At 44.0% G+C, this 23154-nt stretch overlaps 1 protein-coding gene and 1 long non-coding RNA gene across 5 annotated transcripts in view; one reads left to right on the forward strand and one right to left on the reverse strand.

Moving 5' to 3' along the window:
* Positions 1–49: 49 nt before the first annotated feature.
* LRP8 (LDL receptor related protein 8) overlaps positions 50–23154 on the reverse strand; it is a 132933-nt gene continuing 109828 nt past the window's right edge. For 2 of the 3 annotated variants that reach the window (XM_015870589.3, XM_085511725.1), the window contains 15 exons: positions 18217–18579; positions 15408–15530; positions 14937–15059; positions 12676–12795; positions 12421–12546; positions 11738–11909; positions 9879–10106; positions 9193–9311; positions 8411–8550; positions 7439–7580; positions 6491–6643; positions 5690–5911; positions 4398–4466; positions 4008–4180; positions 50–3022 (listed from right to left, as the gene is read on the reverse strand). In XM_015870589.3, coding sequence (XP_015726075.1) covers positions 2984–3022; positions 4008–4180; positions 4398–4466; positions 5690–5911; positions 6491–6643; positions 7439–7580; positions 8411–8550; positions 9193–9311; positions 9879–10106; positions 11738–11909; positions 12421–12546; positions 12676–12795; positions 14937–15059; positions 15408–15530; positions 18217–18579 — 2312 coding nt within the window. In that variant the 3' untranslated portion in view covers positions 50–2983. The remainder of the gene's footprint in view (positions 3023–4007; positions 4181–4397; positions 4467–5689; positions 5912–6490; positions 6644–7438; positions 7581–8410; positions 8551–9192; positions 9312–9878; positions 10107–11737; positions 11910–12420; positions 12547–12675; positions 12796–14936; positions 15060–15407; positions 15531–18216; positions 18580–23154) is intronic. The other variant, XM_015870590.3, reaches the window with a different exon arrangement.
* On the forward strand, positions 1792–14937 carry LOC107317664 (uncharacterized). Of its 2 annotated transcripts, XR_001556960.3 has the most exons (5): positions 1792–1919; positions 3355–3478; positions 7361–7559; positions 9043–9354; positions 13703–14937. It is a non-coding gene; the product is annotated as an uncharacterized LOC107317664 (long non-coding RNA). The 2 variants fall into 2 exon arrangements; XR_014932844.1 differs by lacking the exon at positions 13703–14937 and having other exon boundaries at positions 9043–10531.

A 23154-nucleotide genomic window follows, 5' to 3' on the forward strand; every position in this document is an offset into this window, starting at 1 on the left:
GGAAAAGGCAGACCAAGATGCGATAGAGTACCAGGCCTAAGAGACAGCATTTGAAGTACTAAAATGTAATTAGTTCAGTAGGCTCAGATTAAAAACAAACAAACAAATCTTTCTATAGAAACAGTGCACTGTTTTACAAATGTATTCATTTGGTTTGCAGTGATCCTTATGCATGTAAGTACAGCACGTGTTACACAGCAGATCCCTCCCCAACCCTCCCTGGTCCTTTCATCCATACCAAAAACTGAAACACAAAAGGCACCGAGCAAGAACTTACTTTAACAGAACTTCAACATGACGAGACAGATCAGAAGTGATTACAATGTTAAATATCATCCTAACAACCTGAACCGTTATTTAAAATAACTTCTTTAAAAAAACCGAACATTGGCGCTTAGTTGAAATCATCACTGCACATTGAGTTCATTTACAAAAAGCCGCAGCCTTTTTTACATGGTTTGTACAGGTTTGTCTGTGTGTGCTCTTAGAAAAGTATCAAAACTGTAGAACTTCCAAATATATTTACATGTGTTTTAGTTACAGTGTTACCACATACATACAGCCTCCTCTCAGTTCTTCTTCATGCACACAGTGCATGGATTTGCAGACACGGAGCTTCAGACCTTGGAAGGGTAACTGGGTATCTCAGTCACTCCTTTACTGCATTAAAATCTGGAATTGGAACAGAAGGGTGCTCGATTCTTTAGATGTTGTCTACAAAGGCTGTGAAGTGAGTAGCTTGAGTGTAAGTAGGGGAGCGCTACACTTGGTTGTTAGATACCTTGTTCCTTTCTTAGTTGAGAATCCAAGTAAATCCAAGTAAAAAATGGTTTATTCTGCTTGTATATAAAAGCTGTAATTGATTTCCTCAGCTTCTCATGCACTTCAGTCCAGTGTGTGGTGGCAGTTGAGTACATCCACTTCCTGGGAATCTCATAGTGTGAGATAAGAAAAAACCAGTGGGTCTTCTAACTATCCAGCCAGACAGTATTGCTACCCTGTGCTTACACCAACAAGGAGGGGGAAACTGGACAGTTATCTCTGCTGGATGGAACAGGAGAACACCAGCTGGGAGAAGGCCTTGCTTTTTGCCTCGATGCCTGAACTTGCCCTTTGAGGTGGAGGATTATCACCTGCTGTGGCCTGATAGGAAACTTTGTGAACCTGAGAGCAGAGCTTTACACTGCTGTTTGCCATTTCAGTGCACAGACCTTAAATAAGCTACTGGAACTGGGAGGCGGGGGATGGAACGAGAGGGAGAAGTATCTATGTAGGAAAGGGAAGCTAGTATAGCAAGAGAGAGGTTGTTCTTGATTTCTCCTTTCTAAAGCAGTATCCTGGAATCCCAGGCTAGCACAGATGTGATGATCTTAAGCAGGAGAAGCCTGTTTAAAAATATGTGTATATCTTTTCCTGCCATCAAAGGAGTGAATTTAAGAGCACCTGGACTCCTTGCTGCAGAAATAGGCAGGATTATGTCAACTATTTTGATCTTAACTGTGTTTGGTTCCTTGTAATTCTTAGGACAGATAGTGCATATTTAGACTCATTGTACTACATTGATGGTAACACTGTGCTATTGAGGTCTGTAGGAAAGAGAAACAAAGTTTGGGAACCATAGAGAATGAAAGGCAGTTACTATCAGACTGGAAAGCTTTCAACTTCTTTTTCCTGTGATGTTTTATTTTCTTCAGATGCCTTTGAATTCTAGGAATCAGCTATAGGTACAGCTGTGATTTCTGAACCTTGTCTTGTGCTCTGTGTTATGCCAGATGTATTACGGTGCAGGCATTCACTCTGATGACAGCTGCTGCACTTCAATGAATTCTACAAATGGTGAATGAACTAAAGACACTGTCCCACAGTATCTCATAAATTGAGTCTTAATGAAGAAGGGAGTAGGGAAAAGGATCCATGAGGTAAGGGATCACCTTTTGTTACTGTGGGACTGTTTCCTGATGAGCCTGAGTGCTCACTTCAGTATCTGAATGTGCCTCAACTTTTGGTTCTGCTAATTCTAAATGTGTGTGAGAGGTGCAGGATGCCTAGTAGGGAAAACATTCAGATAGATAGAAGAAAACAAAGAAATAGGCTAAATCAGATTTGTACCAACCTGTAAAAAGCAACAGTACAGAATGAAAAATGTGGTCACTGTAGGAGCTCCTCCTGCCTGAAATGCTGTTAGCAACAGCTCTTCAGCTCAGAGCAGTGCAGGCAAATCTGGCTAAACTGGAGAGGATGAAAGCAACCCTTGCAAGCCACTTTGGGAATCAGAAGCCCTGTTTGTTATGGCTGTCATTGATCGGCTATCTTACAGTACAGCTGTTTCTTACTTTGTGTCTTTAGATTTGAAAGCAAACTTTAAACACCTGGTAAAAATTCAATTATCCCTAATTTTCATAAACATAGCCCAGTAGTTTTAAAATATATGTATATATTTATATATATGTATATATTTATATGCCTATATATCTATCTAGACTAGATAGATATATACACAGATAATCTATGCACAGCAAGCCAAACATACAAAAAATAAATACTCTCACCCCTCTACTATATTTACAGATCAGATCTTATAATCCAGCTTTTGTTAATAAATATTTCTAAACAGTCTGTACAGATTTTATTTTACTTATGTTGATGGATAGCCACAAAGCATATTCAGTATATTTACAAAATATCTATAAATATAGTCTTAAAATAAAGCAGTAGCTACTGAACCGTCAGCCTGCTGGTTATGTACATTGAGTTAGTAGCTCAGCAGTTGCTTATTGACTATCACAAATGGGTAGTGCAACAAGTTAAAATGTGTATAAAAGATTATACATACAAAACTCTCACATCCTTTGGATGTTTGCAGTTCATTATAACTCTGTGGTTACCCTTCTGCAACATAAATAATGATTCAAACAAAGAAGCAGGTTTTGTGATCCAAAGAAAGTTTGTTCGGTGCATTCTGGCTGGAGCAGCAGCTTCATCCTTATGGCAGCCCATCGTCTTCTAAGCTCAGAGCTACGCGCTGTGAAGGAAGAAAAGCAAACTTGAGGAGAAAATCTGACTTGTATATTTTGATACATGAACAACAGTATCACAGAATTTTTTCCAAGCTGTATTTCCTATTAAAAATCAATTTGCTGCCCTAATGTAATGGTGACAAATATTATTTCATGTACTGTTTTTTTCTCCTAAATGAGGTATCTCCCTCAAGTTTTACTACAGAGACACTGGATGGTGCATTGTCCTTGTATGTTACAGGGATAGAATTCCTTGTAAGGGCTGACATATTTCTAGGTCATCTTCAGGTACCATAAAGCATTAATTAAGATCTTTTTCTCTTTTAAAAATACAAAGCAGTTATTACTGCCAGTTGCTCCATCTCACGAGGGCTGCTGCTTGGAAGGAAGCTCCAATGCAGACAAGCTGCCACACAGAACTATTTCTCCTTTTTTCTGCATACAAAGGACTTGCTAATGAAGTGAGTATTTTGTTTTAGTAAAGATTGACGTTGCCTAGACAAATTTCCTTAACTTCATACAAAACCTCATCTGCTTCTCCTTGCGAGAAATCTGACTTTTGCAATGTTTTATTACATAAAAAATACAATTTCTCCTTGGTTTGTACAGAAACCTGAGTTACCCTTAAAATAGTTCAGGTACCTGGTAGCAGTCTGAGCAACATGGAACCTTTAAGAAGGTAAGTAATCAGTTGTCACATACTGAGCTCTTGAGATGGAAAGACAGCCAGCATAAGGCAGACTGTGTGTACTGATCAGAAGAGTTGCTCTTCCTTTAAACATTATCCTATTATGTGTGTATATATATATATATATATATATATATATATATATATATACACACACCACTATCTTTTAAGACAAGTTTAGTCTTCTACCTATTCCATGATTACTGAATTGAATTAATAATGTCAAATATCTCCACATGATTCACTGTAAGCCAGATTCTCAGGAAAATGAATCTGTGTCAGCAGGTTCCTCAGGTACTTACTGCAGGGTAAACGTGTCCAATTTGGGCTGTTCGGCCAATGTGGATTTCATCTTCATCTTCTTCTTCCGTTGTCTTCCTGTATACCGGATTATCAAAATTCATGCTTTTAGTGTTCTTCCGTTTCCAGTTTCTCCAGATGAGGTATCCCCCCATGCACAGCAAGCCAAGAACCACTGATGAAAGGAGAAAGTGTTGTTAGTCAGTTTTGCAGAGAGAGCAGGAATGTGCTGACATGTTCCTATGTAAGTGTCTATCCTCCACAACTGCTTCAGACTCATTTTAGCAGTTCCTCTACTCTCTCCCACCCCCTAATATTGAGAGTCAGAAAACTTTATTTACACTATTTCAGTACGATTGATCTCCTTCAGTGCTGAAATCAAATCAGCTTACCAACAGGAATGACAATTCCAACAACAGCCGCTGTCACAGTTGAATCAAAGCCTTGGCCATTATTTGAATCTGTAATTACAGAAATAGGATGGATCATTTCACTTGTTCACGGGTTTTAAAGCTGTAGCTAAAGAATGCTTTGTATCAGTAAGCTGTTCTGCCCATCACAAAGTATTTGTTACCAAAGAGCTCATAGAAAGTTTTGGAATGAAATAATCAGGGAGAAGAATAAAAAGAGATACATGTGCACATAACTCTGGGCTGGGTTGCGCTGAGCTGTCTCTTAGGAATGCAATGCTTGCTATATGTGCACATGCATGTATGTATATCTATGTTATGTACAGCTATGGAGCTGGTCACCATGTATGTCAGTGGTTGCTGCAGCCTGCTACAGCATGCAAGAGTAACCTCAAAATGTTTGCTCTGAGCTCTAATAACGGGATCAGCACAGAAAATCTTTGTGTTAAAGTAGCTGGAATAGAGAGGAGGGAAACTAACTCTAGTTTGTCTTCTGATGCATCAATTTGTGGAACTTAAAGGCAATTTATCCTTTCAAATAATTCCCCTTGGCAGACTGTTCTATTACAAGGTTATTTACCTAACAACAGGCCAGACTATTTCAAACATAAACACTTAAGCCATAGAAGCTAAGTAAGTTCTTTAAGTTAATTATGGCATTTGAAAGGAAATTTGCACAAACAGGACTTAAAAGAATGAATTTCATAAACTGGATTCTATTTTTCCCCATGCACTACAAAGTGAGTTCACTGATGGCTTCACATAGACATCATAGTCAAATTGGGATGGCTTAGTTTTGCTTTCCAAGTGCAGTTAAAACAGCCTGTTCTGCTTACTGATATAGTTTTTGGTTTTGGGTTATTGTTTTTTTTTTTTGCAATATTTTAATCTATCACTCTTTCAAAGCAATCTGGATCTGCTTGAGGTCTTCAAGGACAATCCTGAAGAGTAAATTCTTCTCTTAGACACATAGCACAGCCATGCAAAGCAGCAGCAGCTTGACCTGGACTGGTATGAATTTTATAGGGTGTTTCTCTAGAGTCAGCTTTACATGCATGGGATGAAAGCCTGACATGAGTGCCCTAAATCCCCAGCAACTGGAATCACATCACCTATCAGAACATCAGCATCTGCATACAGGATACCTAATTTCTCCTGCTATGCAAGACGATGTGCCTACATAGGACCTTTCATAGCTCAGCTGTTAGAGGTACTCTTGAATTTTTCTGGCAATCTATAAATTGATAAAGAAAATAAGAATCTCATTCACTTACAGTGCTGTGACAAGTTGCTGTTTTCGGTGGTCATCTCAGAATCTATGAGGAGGGATGTGGTTGAATGAGAACTCAGGGTGGCAGCTGTGGCTTCTGATACAGCTCTGGGGATGATGGCGGTGCTGTTGGTGGTGCTGCCAGTCGCAGTCACAGTGGAGGCAGTGGCAGGATGAGATGTAGTGGTTTCTACAATCACAGCGGTAGGTGGAGTAGTTGGAAGCTCTGAAAAGCAAAAGCAGTAAGTTATCAAATCACAAATGGTGATATAAGTGTGGGGCGGATTGTGATGCTTGCTGGTTAGAAGTAGAAATCAAATCTCAGTTCTACTTGCCAAGCACAGAACTGATCAAACTTCAGTTAATGAACAGTAGTGAAGTTCTCTGTCTGGAAGCTGGTTAAGAAATTAAAATACTCATTTTTTGAGCAGGTACTGAATTTGTGACAGGAACTGTCTACATGTTAGAGAAGATTATATTGTAACCAGCGGTCTCTTTAGCAATGACTGTGGCCCTTCCAATACCTAGAGAGCACTAACATGGCAAATGGATACCATTTACCGACCATTCCCATTTTCAGTCCTAGGGATCATCCCTTTCTTCCTCTTTCCCCTCTGTTTTTTCCTGATGATGCTTTCAAAAAATACAGGTTTTTAATAAAGAATAGTGCAATGCTTTGTTCAGAAGTCAGAATACATGTGGAATTCCAAAGCTAATGTATGTGTTCCACCATCAGGAACTCTCTTTTTTCACCATTAAGTATGGTTTTATTGGGACAGCACAACAATGATGTGATTGTATTTACCTTTATAGCATTTTTTCATGTCAGGACCCAGCCACATGTTGTCAGGACAGGCACACGTGTACTTGGGGGAATGGGGAGAGATGTGGGGAGCAGGAAGACACAAATACTCGCAGCCTCCATTTGGCTGGGGGCCGAGCTCACAGGAGTCTGGAGCTATTCAAAGACAGAAAAAAAGGCAAGTTACTTTTTTTTCCCCTCAGCAAAGGACTATTAAGCCAGAGGGACTCTCTTCAGCTCCCTACCTTGATCAATTGCCCTCCTTAATCATCTTTACAGTTTGGAGTAAAACCTCATGTTCTACTATAAAAACTGTGAGGAGAGATTAGCGAATAAAAAATTAACAGCTTCATGCAACTGTAGTTGCCTTAGTAATAATGCACTCATTCACAAGCCAGTGGTTCAGACACTGCACAGTAAAGATGGTATCTGAATGGCTTGTTGATTGCCACTAATAATTATGTAGAACATTCACAGACTGATGCTGCTGAGTGAGGAGAGCATCCATACATGCTCACAGCAACAGCAGATGGACACAAGCCATGTGCTCCTCACTGAGCTTTCTCAGTTCTGCTGGGTCAGAAGCTGGCTTCCTTGTGTTGTTAAGCAGTTCTTTCTGTTATTTGCTCAGTGCTGAGTGCTATTCCCCACATGCTCACCTTGCTGTGACACTTCCAGTCTGCAGTACAGCCCAAATATGTAATGAATGGAAAGGATCACAGTAATGAGAGTAACTCTGTTATTAAAGATGCTAATTAAACAGCTATTAACAAGCAGCAGATTTTTCAGGTACTGATGTAGAATTAATTACGCAGGAACTTCAAACATCAGGCATTGATTTCACATTATTACCTGTGCCTTTTCTCTCATCAGAAACCATCAGGAAGTGTTTCATTTAGTAGTTCAAATAAATCTAATTTAAGGCCATGAGACCCCGAGGACGTGTCTTACCTTTGGGCTGCTTTAATTCATGAAATACAACGATATCGTGAGGATTATTGAGATTTTCTGCTAACACAGAGATGTCCAAGCCACTCAGCCTGTTGGCACTGAAGATCGCTTCATTCTCCAGGTCAGTCCAGAACACTCTGTCCTGCAGGAAATACACAGGATTTCTGACCTGACCCTGCTCAGTTCCAATTCAAGTTGGACTTTGAATGCCAGATCCCCAGCTCAGCAATGCACTGGTGCACAGTGACTGCAGGGGGAGCCCTGCGAGTGCCTGGCACACACACTGCCCACTGGAGCCTTCAGACTCCTGCCACAGGTGAAAATGTTTGAGGACACTTGTGCAGATGCTGGGATGGCCAGAGGACAGTGCAAGCAATCAACCTCCCAGAACTACAGGGCCATCCTCCCTTGAGGATTCTGTTAGCACTGGAAAGTGCAACACAAGGATGCATGTGAATCAAAAATGCTGGGAAAGGCACAGTGCTCAACAGTGCACTGGGCAGCTGCCCGAGCCCCTGCAGCTCCCCTCAAAGCCTGACTCATCAGAAGGCAGTCACAGGGTGACTGCAGTGACACTCAGTGAGTGGCTGCCCCACTACTGATCACAGTAAGTGGTTTCTCCTGTCCCTTGCTAACAGTTTCAGCCTTTGCATGGGCGGTTGGCTCAGTTCACCTCAAGGGAAAGCCATGACTATTTTGCAGTCACATGGGAGTCATAACTGAGCACTGCCTGCCCCTCATGGATTCACTTATAGTACATTAGGTAAAAGCGTGAGGCAACGCATCGCTCCTGATTAAAAGCTTTAGAAAACTATTTTCCCTGCTGAACCCACACCAGGTTAATCGGTTTCTATAGCAGCAAACGCCCTCACTCAGCTTTCTGCTCCGTGCAAAAGGCAAAGCTTTCAATCAAGGAGAGCTTTGAGACCTCTTGCAGTCTCCAGTCCGTTCTCACCCGATCTCGATTCTTACCTCAAACACTGCTAAGCCGAAAGGATGGCTCAGATCATCAACAGAAGAGATTAGAACTTTTCTGTTGCTGCCATTGAAATCAATGCAGGAGAGTGAATGCAATTTGGAGTCCACCCAGTAGAGACGCTGATTCAGCAAATCTGAGAAGTAAAAACACAATGAAGCAAAATTACACACAGCTTCTGCAATTCTTTTTCACTTCCCAGCATTTTTTTCCTGCTGGCAGCATGACTAATCTCTTTATTATTAGGCTTTTAAAAGGTTTTTTTTTTTTAAACACTAGTTGTGATTTTGAATCAGCGCCCAGATATGTTAAGAAGAGACCTTATAAGATTAAAAAGGAGAAACATTCTGGTGTGTGTGTGTGTGTGTGTGTGTGCAGGTAAGAGCAGGAGGGAAGGGCCCAGTGTAATGTAGAATACCATGAACTGAATGTCTCTTCCTGGAGCAGATGCACTTATTTTGGAAGAGATTCACTGAACTGAATGCAAGTGGATGAGTGCCAACAAAAAACCAAATTCTGTAGTAAAACAAGCCATTAATTAATTTCTTAATTACTGAGGGATAACATTATTTGTTCACAGCCGTAGCACTTCAACAATATGTGATGGTAGTAACATTTTCTTTTACAGCTTTTTATGGACAGAATTTTCAAACATAAAACCAAGTGGAGAGCCTCACGCCTGCTAAGTGAGGATGGCTTCAACTTCGGCTGTTTGCCTACTTAACAAGGAATTTATATTAGCCACAGTGGATCCCGTAGCTGTGACCCAGCTGCTTACCAAGCGTGATGCCATTTGGCCACTCGATGTTGTCAGACACCAGCACTTGCCGCCCCACGCCATTGAGGCCAGCTTTTTCAATCTTCGCTTTGTCTCCCCAGTCAGACCAGTACATGAACCTAAAAGAGATGGATGCAAGGAGACAGTAAATCGGACCCAAGGGTAAGAAATCTGAACTACTGCTCAGGGATGGAGTTGCAGTGCTCTCTGCTTGATGCTGCAAAGCCCCTTGGTCACTTCAGTTTATCTTGATATGCATTTAATGGAGCTACTGTGCTCCTATCCCACAGGTTACTCTGCCACAGAACTTGCACCAGAATATAAACCCCCAGACTATCTCCTGGTGTCTGTGGTCGATCTGTAGACTTTACTTATCCTGCACTCCTGTCAGACTTTGTTATTTCCCCACATAACCTGTGTGCCCGAGCTCAGACCCACCTGAACCACCGGCCGACATAATTTTCGAAACTGACAGCAGCAGCCATGCAAAGATTTACCTGAACCAGCTCTTTGTAGAATCTCAGCAGTCCTATGTAAGCTCTTACAGAGGCCTTAATCTTTAAACATGTCAGTAAACCCATTAGGATTTAATTTATGGCACGCACAATGCACATGAGTTTTGTGAGAGGCAGAAAGAAAACTGTAAGTCCATTAGAAAAGCACAAACGTCTCCTTTTCACACTTACCTCCGTGTGGGATCAACAGCAATGGCTCTCGGCTCACTGAGGCCGCTGTTAAAAAGTGTCCTCCTCCTGCTCCCGTCTGCAGTGGCCACTGAGATAGTCTTGTTTCCAGAATCTGTCCAGTAGATGTTCTTATGAACCCAGTCAATGGCCAACCCTTCGGGGGAGTTCAGCTGGCTGTCTATCAGAATCACCTGCTCCGCTGTGTCACTCGCTTTGTCTATGTAAGCACTGCAGAGACAAGATTTGTCACCGGGCTGACACACGGCACAGAGAAGGCTGTACAGATGTGCACGGGGCTGGAGCTCAGGAAGGGCCGAGTGCTGGCAGCATCACTCCAACCCCACAGGAACAAAGTGCACGTGTGGCAGGACAACTAACAGAGAAACCCTTACAGTTGTGCACTGCATCCTGCTGCTGCTTTCTCCTTCACCTCGGTCCTACCTCTATATCTGGATGGCAGATTGTAGGACAGTTACTTTATGTTTCCACCAGCTTCCTGCACAATTTAGCACAATATCTTACTTAGGGCACATTAACTTCAGTAGTACCATTTAATGGGATTTATGGACATTGGAAATATTGTAATCTCCAGTGCTCTGCTGAACAGAGTTGAATTTAGCATACAAATAAACGTGCTTAAATGTCTTGCAGAATTAGGACCTGTGTAACTAATTTTAATTCATCAAAGGGACTCATGAAGCTATTACTAATTTGGCAAGTGATCTCGTTAGACACAAAGAAAATCTTTGCTTAACGTCAGCTTCACAATCTTTAAAGATAATAACGAAAGGCAGGAAATGCTGCATGGAGGTTCCAAGAATAACCCCATATTACACCTACAAGCACAGGCGATTCTGTTCTTTTGCATTTATACCAGAATCAAATGCACAGAGAGATTCTAAATAGAATCAGACATTCAGAGTTTGCATTGGCGTTTCTAAGAGCTTTGTCTGGCTCTTAGAAGAATTTGGTTAAAAGGAAACAAAAAAACACCAAAACAACTTTTTCTCTCCTTGCACAGTTGAGATCGATGCCTGCAGGATCAGACACAATAGAAGCATCTCAGGGTACCTGCCTGGCTACCTGAGTGCTTAATAATCAGGACAGCCTGGGCAAATTTCCCTGCCAGTGGTATGAGAGCCAGCACAGCCTGCAGAAGCCTCAGCCTTGCTCCTACGCAATGAAACCAGTCAACCTTTTTGCCTGATCATTAACTAAAATCCAAAATAAATTGCTGCAATGGGGTGCAATAGCTATGAAAATCAGAATATACATGGGGAATTTTCAGTGCATAAATTAAGTGCCTTTTTGACTAGGCACTCCTACAAGCTCCAGTACATAATAATTGTGATGAATGTATAAAAACAGCTGAAAAGGGAAACAGAAATTACAGGATATGAAATGTCTGTGGTCAAGTGCTGTGGATTTTAATCTGGTATAGCAGAGCCTGCAGTGCTCAGCCAGTATCCTTGCTTCCACCACTTGCCCCCTTCTTGCCTTCAGACGCAAAGTCCTTTGTGGAAGAACAGGAAGAACACAGCACAGCAGCAGCCTCACTTGGCAATGTGACCATTTAGTGAGCAAGAGTCCATGTGTAACTGCACAAATGCAGCAGGGATCTATTACTGATGAAAAGCCTTCCTGCATTTTCAAGCCAAGTAACTGCACAACCCCCTGATTTCCTTATCAGTTCTTGAAAAGCTTACGAAGTCTGGGCCACAACAGGTATTGCAATAAGGGATGAAAAGCCCTCAGGTTCAGCACACACTTCGTTGTTCTCTGCATACTGTCATACAGAGTACAAAGTGAAGCACAGCTTTAGAAAGGTACCAAACCACACATTCTCCATTAGCCCTTACCTGTAGATCTTCCGGTAGAACAAATCACACCAATATATTCTGTTTGTTGCCACTTCCACATCCAGCGCCACGACGTTTTTCAGCATGGGAATGATGCGAGAGTAGTCCCTTTTCACCAGGTCTATCTTACGGACCTCGTGGCGGTTGGTGAAGATCAAGTAGGGACTCTTTCCTGACACAGAAAAATGTGCATTTGTTATTTTAGCAGCTGACCTAAAGGCCACAATCCTTCTGACATTCATTTCTGCAGTCAGCCCAAGCATGCTGATGGTGTTCATGTTGGTATTTGCGTATGAGGCTGGGCAGGTGGAGAGGTGGTAACCCACCATGTCTTAATTGGGTTGTTTTCTTTTGCCACAACTAGCAGTAAATAGTTTTTTTCTGTGCTGTTTTTGGTGAAACCTGTCGAGAGGTTTCCTTTTCGAGTTGCAGCTTCAAACAGCAACCAGTGATTATAATCGCTCTGCACACCATTAAAATATTCTGATCTGCACTATCAGTAGTTCTTGCCTAGAGACACATCTGCTATCACTGCAGCAGTTCTGATCTGCTTGAAATTAATGCCTTTGCTCACTACTTAACTTTTGCCTCTGCTCCCCCAGGCTCAGCCCTGCAAGTGTGTTGTCTTATCAGAGTTAAGATGTTGAGCAATCAGAGTTTAAAAGCCCGTTGGGCTGCCTTACCTACAGCTTTGCAGTTCTTGGACAGGGTGTCCATCTCGTATCCCTCGTAGCACTCACATTTGTAGTCCCCCTTGTAATTAATGCAGATCTGGCTACAAGCGTCTGGATTCTCACATTCATCTATGTCTGAAAGGAGTGTTTGAAACCCATCAATAACTTGAAATCAAACCATCTGTGATGGAGCAATGCTGAAGTGCACATAATCACGTCTCTGTATGGTGAAACACAAGGGACTGCTGTTTGCATGTAAATTACCTCCACACGTTTTTTTATCCAGGAGCTTGTATCCGGGCGGGCATTCACATTCGTAGCCTATCTTCAAGTCTTTGCATATGTGCGAGCAACCACCGTTGTTCATAGAGCATTCGTTAATACCTGGAAGAGGCATACAGGTTATCAGTGCTAAGGGAGGGTTCTAGTCATAAGACTGAATAAAATTAAGAAAGGTCAAACTCACATTTTCCCATAGCTACCAGCTTCTGGTAGCCACGTGTTGGCCACAAAGAGCATATAAGTGACTTCAGTGAAAGGAAGCCATCACCATATCTCTTCTCTTGCTCTTTATTATTCCAAACCAACACTGTTAGGATCAGTTGGACTGAAAACTAGTGGCTAAATGAAGAGGGAGCCCTGGGGACACAGCATCTGTGCATCTCTGCATCTGATCCATCAGAAACCCACTGCTTTGAGCACGTTCTGCCAGATGTGAGGCATTTCTAAGGGTGCTCTCCAGAAGATGACTCCTTCCCCATACACTGGTTAACGTTGACTTTTCTGAAGTCTCTTTAAGCTTTAATAATTCATGCTGGGGGAGTCTCATCTCCCAGAGCTCAGCTGTTTGGAACTGCTGTAACTGTTTTCCCATCCAGCACCAAGGAAGGATCTGAGTGACAATTCCAGCAACGCCTGAGTTGCAGCAGCCCAAGTGTGCAATGTATGGAACAGCCCCCATTCCCTCCTGGGCCTCTGCCTGATCCAAGGCCACCCCTCTGATCCTGCTTTCAAAGAGCTGAAATGAAAAATAGACTAAATGTGTCTTTTTAACTAGAATTGAATAAGATTGAAGAGAGCTAATTTTCTGTCAGAAATAACTTCTTGTTGTAATTAACCTTTAGAAGGTGAAGAGAAAGTTTTCTCCTTAGGGCTGCTGTACAGAAGCTGTGGGATTTCAGGGATAGTGGGTTCAGTGGAACAAGCAAAACTGATTCACTTCATTTCTTAATGCAATTTAAAGGCAGAATTTTCATTTATGTTTTACTTCTTGCTTCCTTGCATGACGCAGGTGAGCAGTGCAGCACAGCCATTAAACCATGGATCTTGAAGGAAAATGGAAACAACCACAAGCCAATTAAAGTCAGCAGGCTGGGAAGATATGTCCGAGCACCCCAACCCAGCTCTGGGATGCCTTTACCTTCCTATCAGAGACACACGTGTACACAGATATCAGTAAGTTACTAACAGAGCAAATTCACTGGGCTCCAAGAAAGGGTCCACAAAGTCACACTGTGTCTTGGCACTGTTCAGTGATGTTTATTAATTGATATCACCTATTCCTGCACTTGCACAGGCCTCTGGCAAACTGCATCATATCCATGCTCCTGGGCTGCTGTGCAGATTTACCTGTGGCTGCATGTCAAAACTCACAGCAATCTACACCATTCTGCAGTCTTAAAGAAGCATGTCTGCTTTGACTATTCTGTACAGACTATTCTGCACAGCTTCCTAACTCAGATGGCACTTAGCTGCCAGCCTAGGACCACAACGAGGCAGTCACAGCATCATGGTTAAGGCTGAGCCCAGTCTCATCAGCCAACCGGGCTGCTGGCTTTGAGTGAGACCTCCACAGGCAGACAAGTTGCAACACCCACTCAGAAAGACAGGGAGATGTGGATTAGTGCAGAAGAAAGCAAGGATGTTCTGAAAGCACAGGCTGAGAGCATCCTTTCTGGGAATTCACACACTTTTTGTCCAGTACAGAGAAGCCAACAGCTCTCCCTGAATGAGAGCTATTGAAGCTGCCGGCACAGAGCTCTTGAGGATGCAGCAACAAACCCAGCAGTGGCTGAAGTCAGTGCTTAGTGGATGCTGCCACTCACTGCACGCTTTCACCTTTAGAGCGTGCTACCAGTGCTAAACCTTTATGATCTTTGGTTCATCTTTCAGTAATTCACAGGTAATTATTGGCAGCAAGGCCAAATAAACTGGTCAGTGCTGTGGAGGACCCCAGTGTCTGGGCAGGGGGAATTCCTGGTTGCTAGTCCTGTGCTCGGCTCAAACATCCCTCCAAGATTAAAAGCTGAACTGAGAAGGGCACAGTTCATGCTAGCAGATGATCAGACTGGGCTACTAATTATATTCATGCGAAGGGTGAAGAGAGAATAAAGGCAAGGAAAGAGAAGCAGAGTGAGAAATAGCATTAGCAGCTACATGTGGTTACACTCAAAGCTGTGAGCACCAGATGGAGGAGAGGGGAAGCAGTTACAACAGGAGCAACACGTAGAAGACAAGTACTGTACCACATTCTTTCAGAGGCTCGTCAGACCAGTCCCTGCAGTCTCTATGTGAATCGCACACTTTGCCTCCGTCAATGCACTCTCCACTCTTACACTGAAACTTGCTGGGACTTTCACATGCTGACTCTGTCATGTCGGGCAAGAGAGGAAAGCAACTAAGTTAGGTGAGGCTCAAGACAACAAAAAGCCAGACACAGAGCTTCAAGAAGGTGTCATTAGCAGAAATGGGATGAGATTAAGCAAATGGACATTAAAGATTATGATGCGAAGAACTTTTCAGGACATGCAGTCTGCCTGGTCAGCACAACCATCTCTCCCAAACAACCCCACTGCCAGAACGGCTTACAGCTCTGCAGGAAGCAGCCTGTCATGGCACAGAGAAGCAGCACAGGCCTCCTCCTTCTGCAGTGGCCACAGAGCCCTTGCAGAATTAGAAAGCCGAGCACAAGGAAGGCAGTGCTGTTTTGTACCTACCTTGGACACAGCCTGCCTCGTCACTGTTGTCAGGACAGTCGTGCACTTTGTCACACTGCTTCGCTCCATGGATGCAGGTCCCATCCCCGCACTGGAATTCATCTGGTCTGCAGGTCACCAGAGCTTTAAAAACAACACAGATAACAGTTAATCACAGAGCACTTGGACTTTTTGTGTAGCACTTTTTATCTGACACTGCAGGAGCCCTATGCCCTCCTTCAGAAGGATCGACTGCTTCCACCAAAGCAACAGGCAGCAGCTACCTCAGGCACTGCCCTGTGCCCCACAACATCCCTGACCACCCTCCACCATCCTTGTATTTTAAGATACATTGCAAAACGTGTTCAGCCTACGGTCAATGGCAAGATATAGATATGCTGCATCTACTGCAGCCAGTGTGGTCACACCAGGGATGAAGCAAGTGACAGATATGGCCATTTGGGTCAATGAAGGCCCATGAGCTACACACAGAGCCTGGAAGACACAAGAGCTCCACTGCCCCACGGCTCGGTGCTTCTTGGGTTTACAGGCCAGAAACATCTCCAAAAGTGTCAGGGCAGATTTCAAGCCTGATGCTCATTTGCCCTGTTGCTGTTATTCCAGACTCAAAACAGATCTGATGAACAGCAAAGTTGGGGAAAAAATAGATCAGACTGCTGCTCTGATCATGCTAAAAGCAGCCACATTTCCCTCCTCAAGGTTACACTGAGACCTTCCCAGATGGGATCTGACTTGCACTGACAGCGCCGACAGGCACTGGCTACCCAGCAAAGGGCTGCAGCCTGCAGCTCGCTGGTAAAAATAGGCTCCTCGTTCCTGAGGCACGTTGAGTGGCTTATTTCTAAGGGGACTATCTTCCAGATGTTTTGTTAAAATCCTGTTAAGGCAGCACACCCTGGAGAGCTCTTGATTCTAACCTTTCCATCTTGCTGATTGCAGCCTGGTACCGTATGACAGAAAATCACTGCCTCTGAATAGCTGGGGGAGGTCAGCAGTGATGTTACTACATGGGAGGCGAGAGCCACGTGGCAGACTTTCCTTGACAATTTGACAAACTGGTTCTAATACAAAAATTACTACTTTCAGATAACCCAAGAAGAGCCACAGATACAAAATGGGTTAGCGTCAATAACATGAAGTATTAGTAAGCCTAAAGGCTCAGCGTTATTGGTGATAGCGTCCCATGGGATGCAGGATCCACATTCACAACTGCTGGACTAAGCCCTGTGTGCTTGCAGCCAATGAAGGGCGTGAAAGACAGGAAAAAAGGGAAAAAAAACCATCCAACATTCTCACACCGCTTCCCTGAAATGACTTCTTCCTTCCTATTTATTTGCTGGCTTTGCTGCCAAAACCTGTTCACCAGCTGTCACCCTTCATTCCTGCTCTACTCATTTACCACCTCAAAATAATTACAACAAATATCCAGAGATGGCCTCATGACTTTTTTTTTTAAAGCATTAACTCCCATCTTTCTGTTTTACACAATGCAAAAACCCCAAGAGAAGGCACAGTGCTGGTGTCCTCAGTTCTAACCAAGTCAAAGCCAGCGGTGCTCATGCCATTGCTGTCTGCTCCTCCTGGGTAGATTAAGCTTCGTAATGTGCTGTGCTGAGAGTTAGCAGGAAAAAGCCCCTCAGGCACTGAATCTTCCCTAGTAAGGGATATAATGGTCTCAAGACTTCTTCCCTCTTCAGCCACATTTCCTCTTTCCTCCACTGGTTGTCAGCACTGTGCTGTGCTGCAGCCCTGTCCGCCTGCATCCTCTGCCCAACGGGGCTGCCCTGGGGAACATGGAGGTGTTACTTGGTGGAGCTGCTCTGTACTGGGGTTGCTGTTACCTCCCTGCTCCTCTTGTGTGTCCTGTGTCTCAGGAAACCCAGCTCAGCTGGGCACCTGTTGGAGCCTGTCAGGTCTTACTGCCTCCTCCTCTTGCTAAAGGAATCACCACATTTACCCCAGAGAGCATCAGATTGTTCCTCCCCTTGAAGGGCTCTCCCATGGAAACTGCTCTGAGGTCACCAGCTGAGACTCAGCGCTGTCCTGGTTATGGAAAGATGGTGCTGGAAAAGCTGGACATTTTCACACACACCTTTGTAAAGATGTCTGCATTCTGCAGCTGGTTGCTGCCTTCCTCCCAGAGGTGGCCCAGTGTCAGAGCTGCTAAATAGATGCAGCTATACAAATATTTTATTCCAATCTTGTGATTATGAATATTTTAGCAAAACGTTTTGCGCTTATTTTCTTGCTTGTCTCCCTCCTTAGAGAAGGAACCAGTTTGAACACTTTAGTGGCTAAAACAGGATGAAGCACTGGAAATACCGCGCACACCAACAGCACGATGTTAAATGCATCGAGCCAGCTGAAAAGAAATCCATTATTTATCAGCTCCGTGCCTGTTACAGCCAAGCTCAAAGTGCATTTCAAACCGGATTATTCAGAGGTGCTGCCTTGCTCCGTACACTCGAACTTCAGAGGTAGAAAATTAATTATATTTTTTTCTGCTGATCATATATTCCCTTTAGCACTGTGGCCTCCAACCTGCAGGCTGTGACCCCACCATGCAGCCTCAGGGCTTTAAAAATGTTTCCCATTTCCTCAATTTCTAGTGAAACAGATCTCGCAGCCCCTCTCTGAATCCTGACAGAACAAAAGAGGAACCTGGAATACACCTAATGCTGCTGGGCCAGGCACCCAGCCATGCCTTGGGGTACAACCTGCAATGAAACCCTGCCTGAAAACACAACCCAGAGCATCCCTTGGCTGCCCTCCCCACCAAAGGAGAATCCCCAGCCCTGCCCACACTCACGGCAATCCTGCTCATCAGACTTGTCCTTGCAGTCTTCGTCTCCATCACACTTCCAGTTAAGGAGGATGCATTCGCCATTGCCACACTGGAACTCGTGAGCAGCGCAGGTGTTGAAGGCCTTGGCATCATAGCCACACCTCTCTATGGACTCATCCGAATGGTCCTCGCAGTCTGCCTGGTTGTCACAGACCCACAGCTCTGGGATGCACACGCTGTTGTTGCACTGGAACTCATTGGGGCTGCAGGTCAGAGGGGAGCATTTCCTTTCATCGCTGCCATCGCCACAGTTATTGTAACCATCGCACACGAAGCTGATGGAGATGCACGTCTTGTTACTGCACTGGAACTCATCAGGAGAACAAGCTTGGGAAACAAAACAGAAACAAGCAGGTGAGCTTTAGAGCATCACAAGTACCTGAGTCAGGGGAAGGGCACAAATGTATTACCTTGGCTGTCCTAACCCAAAACTGTTTTCCCAATGGTAAGCTACACAGCAAGTGACATGGAGGGCACCAGGAGTGAGCTGACCCAAGCTGGGAGCCCAGCTCAGACTATCCCACCACCCCTCTGGGCCACGGGCAGCCCTGCAGGAGAAAGGGCAGCAGGTAAAATGGGGGGCAACTGCAGCACTGCCCCGGTGCTGGGGCTCCCTTTTGTATATAAGGAGACACAGGGGGGCTGGAGGAGCAGTGGTGGGCGCTGGGGGCTCACACAGTGCTGAGCTTTGCTCCATGTTGACATTAACAGCTTCCTGGCTTTCACAAGCACAGAATCAGGTTTGAGGATTTCACAGTGTGCCTGGTTTTGGACATATTAAGTGGGATGTGTAGGGTAAATATTTAGTGAGGCGAGCATCAATTTAGCTGCAATCTGCCAGTAAGGCCCTTTACAACACACTGAAAGCATTCCCTGGAAATCACAACTCAACATTAACACACAAATGAGACATTTGTCAGATATGAAGCTGAGTGCTGAACTCTCACAACCCTGATGGACAGAGAGACCTGCTGGAATTAACATTTCAGGTACTCCAACACTGTGCACTTGGCAGCCGCTTTGCCTCATCAGGTTATGGGGGAACCAAGACTCTGAAATAGATCTGCTCTAAGTGCTTTTAATCAAAGCTCATTTGGTCAGTTACTTTTAAAAAACAAATATATATCTGCTTCTGCCCTTCCACACACATATAGAAAGGTTATGCATTTTATAAAGTATAATAAATATAAATAAATACTTTTCCTATTTGCACTTTGGACCCTATTTGCCTTCAGTAGCTTCAAGCCCAATCTCCATCCAACAGGGATAAACATTAAAGAGAACCTCAGCTGCGCTCTGCTGCATGCCCAGCTTTCCATCAGCAACAACATGCAATGGTGTGCAGTCACCAAAGGAGCATCCCAGTTCTAGGACATCCTAGAGAGGTCAAGAGTGGGACACAGAGATTAAGATGTAACCCATCTTAATCTCCAGGCAATGAGGAACTGAGATCACACACCTTACATTAGGACATGAATCCCTGTCATAAGGGCCCAAAACACAATCAGAGTCTGGTGGAGAAGCATCTGAAAACCCTTCCATGTGTCTAAAATTCTCCAGCCCATCCATAATTTCAGCTCATTTTCTTCACTCAGCATGATTTTCTACCCTCATCCCATAACCAGGAATAAAATGAGCTGCTAATCCTTCTGATCAGCACACAGCTCTATGACCTAATGAACACTTCAAGTGATGAATAAGATGGAGCTACCAAATGGAAATTTGAGCTAAGAGTTAAAACCTTAACAACCCATTCAAAGGAGGAGGCGACGGATGGGATTATTTCTAAGGCTACGGACAGTTCCTGTAACAGATCAAGGCTGAGAAGCAGAAATTGCTTTTCTGGCATTATTTTGATCTATTTGATTATTTTGATTTTGATTTGGTGAGCTGACAGCACTAGAGACATTTCTGCATCCATGGACTAAGCGCAGCCCATTGCTGCTGCTGCTGCCTAACCCCTTCCCAGCCTCATGGGCCTAAGGTGGGGCAGCTCCCTGTGCTCTGGTCTTCCCAAAGCACTACAGAAGGCTGCTCCAGGCACCTCCTGGTCAACTCAGGAAATACAAATGCCTTCTCCTTCACTTACAGGCCTAACAGTCACCAAGCCAGCTACACAGTACAGTCCCTGCTGTGTCACACGTGCCTGGAGCAGAGACCTCTGCCCCAGCTGGCTCTCCCATGAGCCATAGGAAGGCAGATTCTGTCCCAGTTCCTCTCACCCTTTTGCTATCTTCTGACAGCTGAAATCCACAGGGCATGCAAGGATAAAGCAAAGTCTGCAGCTTCCAGGCACTTGGGGACTTGCTCCAGCACAAACAGGCAACAGAAGAGGAAAGCTGCTTACAGTCCCTGCACACCAACACAAGAGCCAACGTGCTCATGTTCCTTGGGACCTCCCCTGCACAGTCTGAAGAGCCTAATAAAAAGCAGCACTACAAATGTCCTTACATAGGCAGCTGGAGAGATGAGGATGGGGAAAGTACAGTCCCAGGGACAGCTTATTTCATGTCTCCTTTCACAGCCGTGTCAGGGCAGTCCCATCACTACAGCCTTCCACTGCCTCTGGAGCATCCTGATAGAAACACCTTGAATAACAATTAAATGAACACCAGGGCATCTTTTCTTTGATGTGAGCAATTTGTTTATATATTCTCTGATTCTGCTACCTGTTCCATTAAGGGTGTGTTTGTATGAAACAAAGCAAACAAATATTAGCTTTCCCTACTGCCAAAGAAATTAATAAATGTCATACTCTCAGACTGAAAGTCTCCTTCAAGTATGAAGTGATCCCAGTAGAGACACTGGGAACGTTTGTCAAGAAGAGTTTAACCCCACAGGCTTCAAAGCAGTAAATAAGCATAATTACAAAAGCCATTTGGTAGGATACAGTAATCCATTAAGATTCTTCAGGTGTTTTAGGAAGAAAACATCACATCTAAATGGCAACATACACTTGCTTTGGCTTATAGACAACGTATAGCAGAGGTACTCTGCATTAATTGATGCCTTATGCTACAGTACAACTGGCAAGGTTTTAACTGGGCAGCCCCCAGCTGCAGCCCTGTCACATCTCACATCTCCTGGAGAGTGGAACAGCAGCAGCCTTTGGGTCGAGAAAGAAAACACACTGTGGTTATGCAGTTGTGTTTTGGTTCTGGTTCTCCACCCTGAGCCAGGATTTAAGCAGAGGCTTTAATGAGCACTCCAGTACACCAGCGACAAAAAAAACGGAGGTAAATCTATCAAAAGCTTTTAAAGAGCTTACAAAGAAAAGTAAAACTCTGTAAAGATACAGGGCACGCTTTAAGAACTGTAATTTCAAATATATATCCATAATTCTACAAAGCATGGATACTCAAATCTGGATGAAACTCAAAGTGTGACATAGGCAGGATATCCATCGTTAGAAAGAGCTGGGAATGGCGTACAATGGACTGCAGCTGCTTCCACTGCCATCTTAAATTAAAAGATTTGTAGCTTTTCAGTAAGAAACTCATATTTTAATACATCTTTTTTTGTTAAAAGAAAATACTCAGTTCCCCTTGAAATTACACACATGACTTGGAGAATAGAACTAATTGGTAAAGCTTGTGATGAAGCTGACGACAGCAATTACTGATGCCAAAGAGAAGAAACTAAGACAGATGATGGCACTGCAGCTTCCCGAGGCAACCAAAAAGAAGCATGGTTCAACATTTCTTGTTTGCTTAAACCCAACAGTGGATTTTCTATGGAAGGCAAGGGATGATTTGCACACACTAACATTTGCAGTGGGGAAAGAGATCCGCTGCCGATTTGTCACAACTTGAACACTGGCTGGAGAGGCTGCGGACTTGGAAAGCCTTAAGCTGTGAGGTTTAGAAGTGAGCTCCAGGAGGCTGCAGCAGCGCGGTGCCTGAGCTCCATGTGCCCAGGTACTGTGCATAAAGAGCTAATCCTGCCACCACAGCCCACATACATTAATCTCCAAGCAGGACTGAGATAAGGAGGTCACGGAGCCTAGACAGGCTGAATTAAGTTGGAACTCCCAGCCCAGCTACCAATGCTGTCATTGCATTGATTTGACTGAACTAGGATTTATTTTCAAGCTTTGTTGTACCTACATTGTTTGCTTTGTCTGCTGAAATCGGTGCGGTTACCTGAAGATCTGACATAGACCTCTGGTCAAATGTCAGCCTCCAAAGCACGTGTTCATCCCTGGAAGGCCAAGTTTCCCACGGAAGGCCTCCCTCCAGGAAGGGCAGGGACAGACGGCGGTAAATGAAGACGACCTTGAAGCGCATTGCTCCAAGAGCTGACAGGCCTCCCATGGAGGGAATAATGCGGCTGAATTGCAGTCTCACTGCTAACGGTGGTTGTTGCTATGGTGATTGATACCGAAAAGCCCATATAGATGAAGACTGCAGAAGGAATAAGTAATTCCTGATATTGTTCAAATCACTAATGGAGCTAAGGAGCCATTTCACGCACTCCTGCAAATTAAGATTTGCATGCACTCGCTGCCTTTGCCACACAGCTCCCCTCAAACACCAGGGAGTTATTTTCCCCTTCACCATGACAGTACGTGTGTAATATTGGTTAATTACAGGGGAGCAACCAGATGCCAAAACCCCTGCAGACACATAACTGGTGGTTCAGAAATGTATTTACCGTTACAGAATCTATAGTTCTGGACAATCATATATTCATTCAAAGTGATCTTCTGAAAATAGAATTAATTATGAGCCCATAATTTATGAATAGAAGAAGTTTATGTAAAAAAGATAAGTAGGCTTGGAACTTCCCCCATCCGCAATGTCATTTGGGTGCAGTAAGGCCACAGAACTCATCCCTTCAGTCTCCTCAGTTTCACTCTGCACTGGGAAAGTGCTAAGAGCTCACGGGTTTTAACTCCAGTGA

The sequence above is a fragment of the Coturnix japonica genome, chromosome 11, assembly GCF_054131305.1.
Source record: "Coturnix japonica strain WE chromosome 11, WE-NBRP24, whole genome shotgun sequence".
NCBI classification, from domain to species: domain Eukaryota; kingdom Metazoa; phylum Chordata; class Aves; order Galliformes; family Phasianidae; genus Coturnix; species Coturnix japonica.